Source organism: Amblyomma maculatum, chromosome 11, assembly GCF_055883805.1.
Source record: "Amblyomma maculatum isolate TAMU_Amacu chromosome 11, ASM5588380v1, whole genome shotgun sequence".
Taxonomy (NCBI): domain Eukaryota; kingdom Metazoa; phylum Arthropoda; class Arachnida; order Ixodida; family Ixodidae; genus Amblyomma; species Amblyomma maculatum.
This window is the reverse complement of record NC_139354.1, coordinates 146,102,631-146,119,032: the sequence shown is the minus strand read 5'-3', so window position 1 is coordinate 146,119,032 and position 16,402 is coordinate 146,102,631. Positions and strand designations below refer to the sequence as shown.

The following is a 16,402-nucleotide window of genomic DNA, read 5'->3' as shown; positions in this document are numbered from 1 at the left end:
CGCGGAATTGGGTGCGTCATCGGCCTCGGTTAAACATTCATCGTTGCGTGCTGCGTACAGAGTGGGTTATCTGTACCAAACAGTCAATATTTTATTCTGCTAGTTGTGGGAGAGCTTTACAGCAAGGCGAAGACTGTGTGTGCTCGATGAGAAACTGATTGCCGCTGCATGTGCGCATGGGACAATGCTGCGTCACAGCTCGGCGGCTCGGCTCGGCCTTCCAGGCACGTCGCAAAAGTGGTGGCTTGTTTTACGGATACACGTCTGCCTGAGCGGCGTATCGCCAGTATCGCTGCATGTTTTAATTGAACGGTGAAGGTGAGATTTTATTGCCCCCAAAACTGGTGTCGCATTGCTCAAAGCCTTCCGTTCCGCTCCCTTTGCTGCGTGTTTTGCTTACTGCGTCATGTTACCGCACCAACGTGCTTTAGTTGTTATCACAGTGATGTTCCTATTGCCAATGGGATCTTTCTCATGAACATGTTAAATGCTTAAGTAGTAAATTTGTAACCTCACATTGACTCCTCTCAGTGGCAAATGAAGCGCGAGTAAAATAATAGAATCGTGAACAGGGCGAGATTTATTGGAGCGAAGCTACATCGTAGATATTTTCACTTCTCAGATGCATTAACTTCTAAATACTAGCAATCCCAATTTCAATTGCTTACCTAAGCTCTAATAGAATCGTGAACAGGGCAAGATTTATTGGAGCGAAGCTACATCGTAGATATTTTCACTTCTCAGACGCATTAACTTCCAAATACTAGCAATCCCAATTTGAATTGCTTACCTAAGCTCTTACAGGTTGGCGTTCTAGCGCTAGCGTTAGTTATTCCGTTCGTTTGTTTTTTGTTCTTTGACACTGATATGTACTTTGTTTGTTAGCAAGATCTTTTACCCTTTTATAATTTCACCGCGTCTGGTTTGGAGACCTACGCACAGGTCATTTTGTTATCACGAGGATTTCATGAAGACCGTGACGAATAAGCGGTGGTCGCGTTTCTACACTTAAAGATTTCATTGTCGTGAAGCGTCTATGTAAGTAATCTTGAATTAATAAAGCCTGGCTTTCTATGCAGCACAGCTTCACTCATTCATGCCCTTAGTGAAATGCCTGAAGCCATGTGATTCTATTCATGTGCTTGCCGAATTCACTTGAAGGCTCTTGTTCACAAACGTGCCCGAAGAAATAAGCCCCAGAGTGCGTTTACATGACGCGTGACGAAAGGCTAGGCTAACGACGACGGAGGCAGAACGCAGCTATGACAATGTGGTTAAAGATGCCGTAACATTTCAGTTAACGTAAAACTTGACAGTAGAAATCCATGTCAAGTAAAGTTGGCTGAACAGTTACGGTGTTTATTTTTCTGCCTTATCGGAGCATCGTTCTGCCTCCGTCATTGTTGGCCTTGTTTTTCGTTCATAAGTAAAAAGACAATAAAATTATCCGCCAAAAGTACGTCACTGTGACGTCACAAGTAACGTCACGTGTTTGGCCTCACAGTTCGCAGGGGACGCCGGGAAACTAAAGCCTCGCTCAGAGTCGACACGCAGGCTTCTATGGGAGTTACGCTAGCATACTAATTCTACCATGGTGTCTATTTGAAGGCAATTTCCTGATCGTCGACTTCGGCATTTACTGTCCACTCATTCGTGCCACTTTCAATTCCTGCTTCTAGTGCGGCAAAGTCATTCTCCGGAAGCCTGTCGAGTTCGCTCACTTCGTTTGACTTCCTCACGCATATAGCCAAGTGGTGAAAGTGAAACCCTGCACACAAGTAGTAGCACTTTTTACCAAAGGCTGGGCATTGCTTCGGTTTGTGCTTGCGTGTATACCATCTACATTGCTATTGTTCACCGCAGCACTTGGACGTCCTTCTGCTTTCTTTTTTTCTACTCATTCTGCAATTTTGCACATCTCCTCCGCTTTTTCCTGCGTCAACCCTTTCTCTCGAAGCATCTTTTCCCGTATTCTAGGGCTGTTGGTACCAAATACGATCTGGTCCTTTAGCATTGAGTCGTGCAACATCCCAAAGTTACAGTGTGAAGCCTAATTCTTCAGGTCATGTAAAAATGTTTTGAATTGCTCGGCTCCCGCTTGGTTCCTCGTGTGAAAACGGTACCCCTCATGCAATTCGTTGCTCAACTCTATACAGTAGAAGTCAAACCTTTGTATCAATATTGGTGGGGCTCGTTAACAATAAACGATTTGTCCAGCACATTGACAGCCGCTCTGATGTCTACCAAGGCCTCTACTTTCCGGTCAAGCAGAGCGACGTCGACGAATACGTAGGGAGCTTCAATTGTTATCGAAGCCGACGAAAGGAGGGGACAAGGTTAGTAAACCGGTTAGTGAGCATATATACCCAAGCAAGCGGAGGGGGGGACAGCCGTCGATGTAGCTTAGTTTTAGTTTATACACTTGTTCAACAGAATAATCACATACAGATCGTGCATCGAGATCACAGTGTCTATAAGCCATCCTACTCCTCCAAATACTGTGAAGGCCCAATAGCATGATGAGGTCATGCTGAAAATCATCATTAACCGTTGTCAAGTACCGAATTCCGCGCGGCGTCAATGGCAGGTCTTTTTTAAGTGTCCTTTGTAACACTTTTGAATTTTGAAATTTTGAAGCAGCAAAACGCTGCGGAGGCAGTCTTGAGTCTGATGGGTGAACTTGTGGTAATGAAAGTCTATTAGACACGGTTGTCAGCCAAGGGGCATGGCAACCACGATCTTTTACTGATGTATTGTACCAATTCATGCAATAAAGAAACAAAAGACGATGTAGCTTAGTTGGAAGAGCACTGAACGCGACATTTCGGAGGTCGTGGGTTCGACTCCCGCCATCGGCGCGTTGTTTTTCCTTCCGCTTTGCATTTAATGCTCCTTATTCCAATAATCGCCATAAACACAACATTCTCGTAAATGTCAACAGTGTAAACTAAAAAACATGAAGTTTGCCTTGCACTCCTGACTGTTCGCTCTTTTAAATGCTATATACATATATATATATATATATATATATATTGTAGAAATTTAGCGCACTTGGTGCACGAGTAAAAAAATGCTTCATAGTGCTTCTAGGTTTCTTTTTATTCCTAACTCGACGTACTGTTGACTGAACAGTGAAAGTAACACTAGAAGTGCTATACTTTAACGAATTAAATGGTTTAAAATCTTTAAGAATGAAAGCTGGTTAGAAGAGCCTCAGAGCCCAGATCAGTCTACGCGCGTCTCCCTATATTTTTCTTTCAAATGCAACTCCTCAGTAAGCCGCTAAGCAGCGTAAAATTTTCCCCGAGGCAGATAATTCTCGATTTCGAAAAATTATGCAAATCGACAGTAGCAGCGTTTCAGGAAAGCCACATGAACGAGTTGTTTCTCGCGGGAATGGCGGTTATCCTCCGTAACTTTGGCGACGAAGTAATTCATGGCGTTCAGTCTGTCCACCCTTTGAAGGGCAGTAAATTCTCGCTTGCGACCCTTCGTTGTTGTAGGTCGTTTAAGTGAAGTAACTTACGTTATCGCTAAGGTAACATCGACAAATCGATGCTCACGGGCGACTCAGCTAGCTCATGTGGCACGACTAAAACGCTTCTATTCCCAATTTGCATGACTCGCTCGATGACAAGCTTCATGTGACCCGGGGGAAACTGTTATATCATTTACGCTGCGCCGCGTGGTGTTGCGCATGTGCAAGAGAAGGACAAAGTGGATGGTTGCGCATGTGAAAGAGAAAGACGAAGTGGTGGCGCGTAGGCTCGTTCGGGGGCAAGCTTTACTTAGACTGTGCTCGTGACGGTACGTAGCCTTCATGCATTCCCCCGTATATTTTGTAAATATTAAACCCATTTCCCTGAAACAATATGTTGCAACGTACTGTTTGGTCGCCTTGCAATTTGAGGCCATAAAACACGCCAGTGAATTCGATGCACCGTACGAAGGAAGCCTATAGGTCCAGATGTGATGTCATCGTACATAGCGTGCAATACTTGCACGCAGAGACTTTCATCATCATCATCAGCCTGATTATACCCACTGCAGGGCGAAGGCGTCTCCCATATTTCTCCACTTAACCCGGTTTTGTGCTAGCTGCATCCACTTGACCCCTGCGAACTTCTTAATCTCATCCGCCCACCTAACTTTCTGCCGCCCCCTGCTACGCTTTCCTTCCCTTGGAATCCAGTTTGTTACCCTCAGCGACCATCGGTTATCCTCTCTTCGCACTACATGTCCTGCCCATGTCCATTTCTTCTTCTTAATTTCTACTAGAATGTCGGTAACTTGAGTTATTTCTCTGACCCACTCTGCACGCTTTCTATCTCTTAATGTTACCCCTACCATTTTTCGTTCCATAGCCGTCTGGGTTGTCCTCAACTTAAGTAGGACTCTCTTGGTTAGCCTCCACGTTTCAGCCCCATAGGTGAGTACAGGCAAGATGCAACTGTTGTATACTTTCCTCTTGAGCGATACCGGAAAGCTGCTAGTCATAATCTGCGAGTGCTTGCCAAATGCGCTCCATCCCAATCGTATTCTTCTTGCTATTTCCTTTTCGTGGTCCGCATCTGCGGTTACTACCTGTCCTAAGTAGACATATTCGCCTACTACCTCCAGTATTTCGCTACCTAATGTAAACTGCTGTTCCTTCCCGAGGCTGTTGAACATTACCTTAGTCTTCTGCATATTGATTTTCAAGCCTACCTTTCTACTTTTCCTGTCTAGGTCATCAATCATTATTTGCAGTTCATCCCCCGAGTTGCTTAGCAAGGCAATGTCATCAGGAAATCGCAGATTACTGAGGTATTCTCCATCTACCCTTATCCCTAACTGCTCCCATTCCAAGTCTCTGAATACTTCCTCTAAACAAGCTCTGAATAGTACTGGGGAGATTGTGTCTCCTTGCCTAACACCTTTCTTTATGGGAATTTTGTTACTTTCTTTATGCAGAACTAAGTTTGCTGTGCAGCCACTATCTATATCTTCCAGCACTTTCGCGTACGGCTCGTCTACCCCCTGATTTCGCAATGCCTGCATCACTGCCGAGGTTTCAACTGAGTCAAATGCTTTTCCGTAATCAATGAATGCTATGTATAAGGGCTGGTTATATTCCGAGCATTTTTCTATCACCTGATTGATGGTATGAATATGATCGATAGTAGAGTACCGTTTCCGAAACCCTGCTTGATCCTTTGCTTGATTGCAGTCTAAGGTTGTCCTGATTCTATTAGCGATTACCTTAATAAATACCTTATACGTAACAGACAGCAAGCTGATTGGTCTGTAATTTTTAAGGTCCTTAGAGTCCCCTTTCTTGTGAATGAAGATAATGTTTGTATTCTTCCATGGTTCCGGTACCGTCGATGACACCAGGCACTGCGTATACAGGGTGGCCAGTTTTTCTAGCACGATATCCCCCCCCGTCCTTCAGCAAATCTGTAGTTATCTGATCCTCTCCAGCTGATTTCCCCCTTTTCATAGTTTCTAGTGCTTTCTTGACCTCGTCCTTCGTCACTGGTGGAACGTCTGACTGTTTTTCCCTACCGCCAATCTCATTACGGTCCTGATTACTTTGGCTACTGTAGAGATCTGTATAGAACTCCTCGGCTACTTTCACTATCTTTTCCATATTAGTGATGACGTTGCCCGCCTTGTCCCTTATTGCATACATCTGGTTTTTGCCTATGCCCAATTTCCTCTTTACCGCTTTAAGGCTTCCCCCGTTCTTTACAGCATGCTCAATTTTCTCCATGTTATACTTCCTTATATCGGCCACCTTGCGCTTATTGATTAGTTTTTATATCTCGGCCAATTCGATCTGGTCTGTTGGATTGGAAGCTTTCATACTCTTGCGTTTCTTAATCAAATCTTTCGTCTCCTTAGACAGCTTGCCGGTATCCTCTCTAACTATTCTACCGCCTACTTCTACCGCGCACTCAGTAATGATACCTCTGAAATTATTGTTCCTTGCCTCTAGGGTAATGTCCCCATCCTCAGTTAGAGCGGAATACCTATTCTGTAGCGAGATCCTGAACTCTTCTGCCCTCCCCCTCACCGCTAATTCATTGATGGGTTTCTTCTTACTAATCTGTTGCGTTCCTTCTTCAGATTTAGGCTAATTCGGGACCTCACCATCCTGTGGTCACTGCATCGCACTTTCCCGATTACCTCTACATCTTGCATAATGGCGGGTGTTGAACACACTATGAAGTCGATATCTTATTCAATCTCTCCGTTAGGACATTTCCATGTCCGTTTCCGGTTCTTCCGTTTGCTGAAGAAGGTATTCATGATTCGTAAGTTATTGCGCTCTGCAAACTCAGCTAGTAACTCCCCCCTGCTATTCCTGGAACCAATGCCATAGTCACCTACTGCCTTGTCTCCCGCCTGTTTTTTCCCTACCTTGGCTTTGAAATCGCCCATTAGTACAGTATACTGCGTCTTTACTTTTCGCATTGCCGATTCTACATCTTCATAGAAGCTTTCAACTGCCTGGTCATCATAACTACATGTAGGTGCATAGGCCTGTACAACCTTCAGTTTATACCGCTTATTAAGCCTAATTACGATGCCTGCAACCCTCTCATTAATACTATAGAATTCATCTATATTACCCGCTATATAATTATTGACAAGGAAACCTACTCCTAGTTGTCGCCTCTCTGATAAGCCTCGATAACACAGTACATGCCCATCCTTCAGTACAGTATATGCCTCATTCGGCCTCCTAACCTCACTAAGCCCTATGACATCCGATTTCATGCCCTCTAGTTCCTCTAACAGCACTGCTAAACTAGCTTCACTAGCTAGGGTTCTAGCATTAAACGTTGCCAGGGTCAGTTTCCAATGGCGGCCTGTCCAGCGGAGCCAGCCTTTCTTAGCACCCCCTGCTGCGTCACAGGTCTGACCGCCGCCGTGGTCAGTTGTTCCACAGCCGCTGGTGACTGAGGGCCGGGGTTTTATGGAGCTTATCATAGGAGGTTGCGGCCAATTACTGCACCAGGGTGGCCAACTCCTGTTCTGGTGAGAGAGTGCGTTGCCGGAGGTGTTCACCGGCATCAGGTCGCACCCCAAACCTGTTTATGCAATTCCATCGACACGCGGATTTTTTTTTTCATCCGGTAGAGAATTGCGCGGCACCGGGATTTGAACCCCGGTCCTCTTGCATGCGAGGCGGATGTTCTACCGCTACGCCACCGCTGCAGAGACTTTACGCTACAACTAAAGCAGGGTGGCATCATATACTGAGTAGTTCTTGAATAAAATAACATCTTTAATTGATAATGGCGTTGAATAGGCTCCTTCTTCGGCCTTTCTGCAAGAGGCTGCAGGGTTCGGGCGCTGCGTTTCCCTCGCCTAAATATCACCGTACTCATAAGATTGCAGCGAACTAGGCTAAACATCCTTCGAAACCGTCTTCATTGTTGACTGAAGTCGGCTATGGTGACGTGACAAGCATTCTGTATCACTGCGATGCCGCCCACATTTGTACGCGACACCATCGTTATATTCTTGTAGGCGTAATGCCCAGCGCGCCAGATGACCATATGAATCGTGAAGTCCGATGAGCCAGCATAAATATCATGCCCGGCAACGATAGTGAAGTGGACTTCAACAGGTACGTTCGGAACTTGTGCACACCGAACACAACTGCAAGGCACTCCATTTCACTATGTAGTTGTGCTAATATTTTGTTACCGTGCGACTGGCGTAGGCAATAGCGTACTGAGCTCCACCATGCAACTGGACAATCACCACCCCACGACCAACGCTATTGGCGTCCGAGTGAATCTAGTGAATATTCGGACAGAATCATGTACTTGCCGAGTGTACCTTAAGCCACAGTTGGAATCTCCGTCACAGCTGAATGGTGGAAATGGCGCAGTATTAGCGGGTAGGTTAGAGAAGACTTTAGCATGTTGGAAGAAGAATCGTACTCGGGAGTGACCCAAATTGCGATTCCTCATGCAGAAGAGCATTCGTGTTGGCAAGGACACAGAGAACGAGAGTTTGCCGGTCTCCAAAATGGCACTTTTTTAAGTTCAAAATGGGCCCCGCTTCTACAATGCATAGATTAAAAATATGAAATCGCTCATTGTACTCTTGGCAGGTCTTACAGAAAATTATGTCATCATAGATAGTCCATAAATCGCTCTTACGTCGCGGAAGCGTTGCATAATCCCAAAGGCATGACATTCATACAAACTGTCTCGTGTTACGAAAGCATTCTTCTCACGGTCGGATGGATGCAAAGGAATTTGTCAATAGGCAGATCGCAACTCAACGGAGAATATAACTCCGAATGCAGGCTTTCGACTGCGTCACAAATACGGCTTTCTTTATTGTCGCATTGAAATAACCGTATTTTACACAGATTCACCAAGATTTTGCTTTCTTTCGCATTAGGTTCAAAGGTGCGACCTGCGGATTGGAAGATTCTGGAACGTTTCCTTTAAGCAGCATTTCGTCCACCTGCTCTTGAGTTATCTTGAGTTCTACTGGGAAAACTGTATAGGGGGTTTGGCGAATAGGGGGCGGATTTCCTCTTTTAATTTTATATTTTAGTTGTAAAGCTAGGAAATGGCTACGTGATTCGTTGGAGGCATAGTCGAACACTTGGACATGAATGGTCAAAAGGTCTGGCAGCATGACGTGGTCACTAGACGGGAGCGATTTGTTGACCATAGGCTCAATCTCAGCAGAGTGTTAAAAATTTCATTTCGCGGCTTCTCTGTAATCTGAAATATGCCCAACGGTGTTGGTCACATGGTTCTCAAATCCCGCGAATGCCAAACCAGAATGAAAATGAACAAGCTCTTCTGACAAATTCACAGTCCAGAGTTGTGCGCAACCATCAACTGTGCCGGGGAGTGGTATTTTGGACAACTTTCGGCAGAATGGGAGAGGTATGGTGTTCACTCTTGAACTCCCTGCACGGAGTTCATTGCACTTTTTAGATATTAACATTACTTTAGGAAATGGTCATGTTTGTTGGTTGTACGCTCCGCGGGTACGGAAAGGACTTTTTCCCACAATCTAAAACTGTTAAGAGAGCTATCGCTAGCCAATGCTTGGTGTCTGCCCTCACAAAGTCGTGCCCGCATGCTGCGTAGTCTAGTTTTATTAAGCAAATACACCGGTTGTTATCTGCTGGTTATCCCTGCGCAGTCATTATATCAATGACGGAAGCCCTGCTTCAGAAAACCAAGCGAGCCATGTTTGGGAAAAAGATTGTTCCGGAGATAAAAACGGCTAAACCTGTTGTGGTACCGTATATGCATATGGTTGCCCACCACGTGAAGAAAGTGGCGAACAGATATGGCGTGCCGGTGGAGTTCTTCGGTCTAAAAAAAAATATGGCGGAGCTGTGCTTACGCGTTTCGAGTGTTGGAAAACCAAGCGGTTTTATGAAGAAACATGCTAAGCAGCTTGGCAACAGCAGGATGGGGGTCGTATAGGAGATTCCGTTGACCTGTGGGAAGGCCTACATAGGTCTGACCAGGCGCTGTATTAATGATCGCGCAGGGGATCATTTGCGGGCTTTAAGGGGTGGAGGGCCTAATTTGGCAGCCCACTGTGCGAACTGCACTGTGTGCGAGCCGCGACTGGGTGACATTAAGATTCTGGGCAGAGCCGTGATAGGACAGTGCGTGAACTATTGGAGGCATTTCACATCGGGAAAAGGGGAGGTAGGTGTGCCAGCGATACGTCGTTGCGGCTCTGGAAGGCAGAGATCAGTTTTCTAATCGTGTTTTGTGATATTCCTTGTTGTGACGCTGCCTTTATGTTATTGGTATGTACTATGCATGGGGTCTCTTTTTTCAGCATATAGTTGCTGCTATCGCTGCAACGAAATCAGATGAGAGTTAGCGCGTGTCCTGTGTCTGCTTCGCTTGTGGGTGTCTTCCTGTGCGCTATTATTCTTCGTCTGATCCCTTGACGTGCTCTGTTGTTACAGAAAAAATTAAATGACTTTTTATTGAGGTGAACTTGCGAAAAATAATATTGCGTTCGTATTATTTATACGGAGTACACTTATTAGCCGAGATCAATTCGTAGCCTGTGTTCGATGACCGACAGTTGCATGTTGTATGTTGTATGGTCCAAATAAACTTGAGGAAGGCCACATTGCATCATAGAACTGGAGAGTCTTAAAACCCTTTTTCGGGTGCCAACATGCGGCGATTACATTTAGTCTGTTTTATTGGGTTTAACATCCCAAAGCGCCTCAAGCTATCAGAAACGGTGCAGTGGAGGAATCCAGAAGTTTCTATCACCTGCGTTTCTTTATAAAGCACTTATATCTCACAGCCAGCTGCAGGGAGTCTTGCTTTCAGTATTCATCCAAAAGCGGCCTAAGTGGTCGGGATTCGATCCCGTATTATTCGGCACAGCAGTCTGGAGCCCTAACCCCTGAACCCCTGCGGCGAGGACACGTGGAGATCCAGAGGGAAGTAAGCGGTGAGGGAGACTGCATTGAGGTCGGGAAATAAATGCAAAATAAAATCCTGCAACTAATAATTATTTATGCGCATTCTCCAATTCCCTCCAAACCAGCTCATCTGATATTAATTATCCCGATCCAGTGCTGCGCTAGCTGTCGTGTTAGCATAATGTTATGCTGAGCGAGAGCCTGTTAGTCAGTCGAGCGAAATGAGATGTGAGCAGCGTGCGTTAGTTTTCGAAGGCCACTATCCCTTAGACCAAATTGAACCAGCCGACCACTTCTGTTGTCGATGCCAGCGTGTCTAAAAACGAAACTATGATCACAACACCATAATGCGAATTTAAATTAGTCATAAGAAAATAGGTTTACGGTTGCCGTAAAGGGAGAAGTCGCTGCAAGAAATATGGCCAAAAGGAATGGCCTTCAGTTTCTTGGGGCTTTTTAATCATAACATTCTCCGGAGTGTGTTGATTTCTTGCATATGATAACAGCCACTTACACCGCGCGGACTTTCCAGCGAGAAGGCGTATTCAATAGAGTTGTGGACAACTCTTTAGATTTTGTCCTTGATTGTCTATCATCATGGCACAGCATTCGAAGTGTTAGAATTGGAAGTGGCATTTCAAAAAGTGGCAGAATGGATACATGTCACACATTATTGCGCCAGTGATCTTGCAGCAATATTTCCCTGATGCCGTGTGTGGCGAGAAATGATCTGCCAATGCCCCGAACAGCTTTCTGTAGCTATGCGTTCCATTGCATTTAAACAGGGCACTCCTCAAAGGTTTACTACACAAAGGCCTCTGAGAAAGTAATATTAATCTTAATCAATGCCTCCCTCTACGTATGTTGGGAGTACAAGGCCATATGGCAAGCGTAAACAATAGGCGGGAACACGCGGCATACATAACCCATGGATGCTTCGCCGGATTCGCGACACACTCCGTAGTTACCAGCGTGCGCACGGCGTATTGTATTAAGGCTAATTGCTGTTTTCTAGTGGGGTACTAGTCATTATTGTTTAATGATTGATTTAAGATTAGCTTGGCTTATTCAGTAATGGTTTATTATCACGCTGTTCAGGGAAATGCAGCATTTTGGCTGTATATTTTCTGTTTCTTGGCAAAATCTGACTGCACCGCAACAAGATGATTATAGCGCAGTGGTGCTGCACAGAATGCGCGTTCTCTGTACGCAGCAGCATTTGATTTCTTGGCATTGATAATCTGGGTACGTGGAATGAGCTAAGAGCTACTGGTTTAGAAAGAAAAATGAATGTTTTGGAAGGTTATTATATTGCAATGTTTATAGAAACTGACAGAAGGTCGAAGGAATGCAACTTGCATACTAGTCTTTTAAAGCAGAAACAGCCGCGTTAGATAACACTGCGATTTGACGCATTCTTTCAGCAATATGCGACCATTAACGGTCAATTCCCACTATCGGTGGTATCCATTTTCCAAGCTTAAGGAAGCATAACCTGGTGAATTAGGGAATGTGTTATGTTTGCAATTTATTATTTCCACGTATCTGTTACACAATGACAAGTAACAGCAATATTTCTCTCGAAAATTATCTGTCCGTGCGTCCTCGAATAAGAACGTTGTTTATGTGTTCTGTCTTTTTCGCAGGTGAATATTCTTTTCGGGACTTTCGACAGCAGTGATCTAGACCTACAGATAGCCGTGTCTGGTGTGTTAACACTTAAGGTGAGCCGTTTCAAATCATTTTATCAAACACATTTATAGACTCCCAATTTAGCTGAGCGCTTTGAGATATGAATTCTCCGCCATATCATCAGTAGTTCAAAGAAACTGTGTGCTGCAGGGTTGAACGCTATGACAGATGAACTATATATTTTTTTCGATTGCGGGCAGTTTGCAACACTTATTTTTTTTAGAGCTTGGATTTTATAAACATTTGCTCTTGTTTTAAGCTCGCTATATAATTTTGCGACTGCTTGTTTTTTAGAAAAAAGAGAGCGGATTTGTTACCACATTCCCCGGGGACTCCAACATTATAGACAGGTCTGAAATGGATAGTTTCAAAACATTTATGCAAAAGTCAAGAAGTTTCAGGACACCGAATATTGTTATATTTCTTACAAGGTAAGTACTTACCAAATGCAATATGTGTAGCAAAAACATGCCCTAAGGGATCGTTTCTTATGCTATGTTTATGCTGGGGGGTATTTTACATATCGCACTTGGCAGTTATGTTTCACTATCGTCTTGCAGAGCCCCACAATATATTATATGCAATATTATTTGCATATTTGCGTCCAATCAATGGAATAAAAAATGTTCGTAAGTGAGCACATATCTGATTTGCTGAACAACACGTCTTAAATGCGACTAAATGAAGTAGCGTTTGTACCGCAATGTCTAGAGAAAATTTATACTGGAAACAACACAGAATGGGTTTATGCTAAGTTACTGAATAGGAGACTGAAATAAACGTGGTCTACTTGGTGGATCTCAAAGTCAGAGATTTCAAGGACACCGAAATCTCATGCACCCCAAAGGACACAAATGGCCACTTCGACCACATATACGACTGCTATGCCTTGATCGAGTTGCCGCCCTGTACATGCTAGTTGGAAACGCCGAGCGGCAATGAGAGATTGTTAAAAGAGTTTTATGTGCAGCTGAGAAGGCGGTAGAATGTAACTTCAGGTCTTGCAAATGTACGAGCAAGTCCAGTCACATGCGTCAGTCAGTTGGCGTATAAAACAGGAGGGCACGTTTTAACGCTGCAGGTTTTATATTGGCAGCGTTTAAAGCCCGGTTCTCAAACAAATTATGCGTCGGCGCTGGCATTATCAGCTCAGAATCACAACACTTTTATTTTAAAGGTGGCAGATGGAAACTGATCTTGTCCCATACTGATTATTCCAATAGTAGGTGCCTAAGCCACAAGTCAGGTGCCATTTTAAGGGTGCACAACTTAGAAGTGCAGCTAGAAACAGGTCATGACGAGGTGATTAGATGACTGCAGCCTTTTGCCATACTACATGCACCAAAAACAGCCGGCAGTGTGACGCTGGTTAGTACTCTATTTTATTGCGACGTAGGGGACCACTTTACACGGCTGAATTCAAAGGACCTTCTAACTTGGGCTCCGAGTATATCCGAGTTGCAATTAATATGGGACACCTGTGGCGCCCAGATACGCAAGTTGGACAGATTAAACCACGCTACAACCAGTTCGTTTCTTTTTAGGGAGCATGCGTACAAGCCCTAATTGGGCTTTCCCAGCTACATCCAAGCTTTTATAATATAGGAATCTCGGAAGTAAAGTTGTTGCACGTTCCCACATCACGCCGTCATGGTTTCCTGGTGATATCTTTCAGGGCGGATGCAAAGGAAATGTGCCCTTCGTGATCATAAAGCTGACGCTAACAAGATTCCCAATCGAAAGCCCAATAGCTCTCGCATGAGCTGAGCAGCGGTTATAAAACATGCATGGGCGCAAGTTGCCCACAGCTGTCCCTTGTAGGGTACTCGAGGGAACGCGCGGTGGAAACATGGGTTTAAAAACCAGGGCTAGCCTTTTGTTCCGCATATGGCCATGACCGGATGGCTCATGCCACTGCCGCATTACCTAGTTTTGTGGTGATGTAAGGAAGAAGCAATACAGATATAAGGTTTAAGCATATAAAATGGAAATAGTTTAAATAGGGCTACCTGCAAACAATCGGAATCCGTCTCATATATCCTCCAGTGGGGCTATAACGTGGGCAGGCCGCATGTTGCACCGTTTTTACTCTTATGCGGTAGCACAGAGCATATGCTGCGCCAAATTAGGCCTTCAGCAGATAGAAGATGCGCTAGCTCAATCGTTCGCCTGCACGCATAAAATCGCTTTTCGGCTGATTGGTGCCATGGCCATGTTCTAAAGTGGTTGTGCCTTCCTTGTGCAAGGCCGGGCTGTTTTCGGTTATATGCTGTCTAATGCGTTTCCACATAACAGTTTATGCATATCTCCACAATTACATCTCGTCAGATATAGTAGGACTTGTGCAGGTACAAGGGCATCAAGGACACAGATTCTGCGCGAAGTGGGACTAACTACAACAAGGAAAGAGGACTTTTCTAAATGGTTCACCGACAACGCTAAGAGCGGGAGCCTGCTCCGGTTCCTCACGGAAAACCATTTACATGAGTTTCTATAGTATGCCTTTTGGCAAGCTTGCGTACAAAAAAAAAATGTATAGTTCAGTCTCTAAACTATGTGCCATGTATTCTCAGAAAATTAGCAATGACAAATAGGCCACTTTACCAGTATGTATAAGGTGACCAAGACTTCCATTTTTCAAAAAGCTAACTGCAGGCATTAAAAATAAAACATTCCGGCCCAAAACCTGCAGCAATGTGGGTCAGGCTATATCACCTGAATTGTAGCAGCTATTTGAGATATGTTACCTCAGGTGAGTGCGGCATATTGAATAAATATTGCACTATTTTTGTATTCAACAGTTACTCGGAGTTAAACAGCCATACAAATACCACCTTCCCGCCTATAAGGGCACTCCTTAGCACTGAAATCAGGCTCGCCGCTGCAGAACCGCATCGGCGCTCTTTGAGCATTTGAGAAGTTTGCCTGCATGCGCAACAAAGCCTTAACCCTCCTGAGCTGTTCCGGTCTTCAGAAAACGTAGGACACATTGGGGATTTTGGCAGCCAGTTCAAACTTTGGAATCTATTCAGAATGTGGGCCAACCTATTTAGGCTCCCCACATGGCTTCGAAATAGAATTATCATGGTATGTTTGGGCAGCCCACAAGGGACCCGTTTTGGTATCAGCTGAAAAGCCCTTCGTCGCCGTAGCCCCACATCATCATCATCATCATCATCATCATCAGCAGCAGCAGCAGCAGCAGCAGCAGCAGCAGCAGCAGCAGCAGCAGCAGCAGCAGCAGCAGCAGCAGCAGCAGCAGCAGCAGCAGCAGCAGCAGCAGCAGCAGCAGCAGCAGCAGCAGCAGCAGCAGCAGCAGCAGCAGCAGCAGCAGCAGCAGCAGCAGCAGCAGCAGCAGCAGCAGCAGCAGCAGCAGCAGCAGCAGCAGCAGCAGCAGCAGCAGCAGCAGCAGCAGCAGCAGCAGCAGCAGCAGCAGCAGCAGCAGCAGCAGCAGCAGCAGCAGCAGCAGCAGCAGCAGCAGCAGCAGCAGCAGCAGCAGCAGCAGCAGCAGCAGCAGCAGCAGCAGCAGCAGCAGCAGCAGCAGCAGCAGCAGCAGCAGCAGCAGCAGCAGCAGCAGCAGCAGCAGCAGCAGCAGCAGCAGCAGCAGCAGCAGCAGCAGCAGCAGCAGCAGCAGCAGCAGCAGCAGCAGCAGCAGCAGCAGCAGCAGCAGCAGCAGCAGCAGCAGCAGCAGCAGCAGCAGCAGCAGCAGCAGCAGCAGCAGCAGCAGCAGCAGCAGCAGCAGCAGCAGCAGCAGCAGCAGCAGCAGCAGCAGCAGCAGCAGCAGCAGCAGCAGCAGCAGCAGCAGCAGCAGCAGCAGCAGCAGCAGCAGCAGCAGCAGCAGCAGCAGCAGCAGCAGCAGCAGCAGCAGCAGCAGCAGCAGCAGCAGCAGCAGCAGCAGCAGCAGCAGCAGCAGCAGCAGCAGCAGCAGCAGCAGCAGCAGCAGCAGCAGCAGCAGCAGCAGCAGCAGCAGCAGCAGCAGCAGCAGCAGCAGCAGCAGCAGCAGCAGCAGCAGCAGCAGCAGCAGCAGCAGCAGCAGCAGCAGCAGCAGCAGCAGCAGCAGCAGCAGCAGCAGCAGCAGCAGCAGCAGCAGCAGCAGCAGCAGCAGCAGCAGCAGCAGCAGCAGCAGCAGCAGCAGCAGCAGCAGCAGCAGCAGCAGCAGCAGCAGCAGCAGCAGCAGCAGCAGCAGCAGCAGCAGCAGCAGCAGCAGCAGCAGCAGCAGCAGCAGCAGCAGCAGCAGCAGCAGCAGCAGCAGCAGCAGCAGCAGCAGCAGCAGCA

The 16,402-nt window shown here is 46.1% G+C and overlaps 1 protein-coding gene across 1 annotated transcript in view; it reads left to right on the top strand.

Annotated features, from left to right (window-relative positions):
• LOC146175128 (uncharacterized) overlaps window positions 1-16,402 on the top strand; it is a 296,797-nt gene that overhangs the window by 89,265 nt on the left and 191,130 nt on the right. The window contains exons 6-7 of the mRNA XM_084584578.1: window positions 12,082-12,159; window positions 12,422-12,558. Coding sequence (XP_084440704.1) covers window positions 12,082-12,159; window positions 12,422-12,558 — 215 coding nt within the window. The remainder of the gene's footprint in view (window positions 1-12,081; window positions 12,160-12,421; window positions 12,559-16,402) is intronic.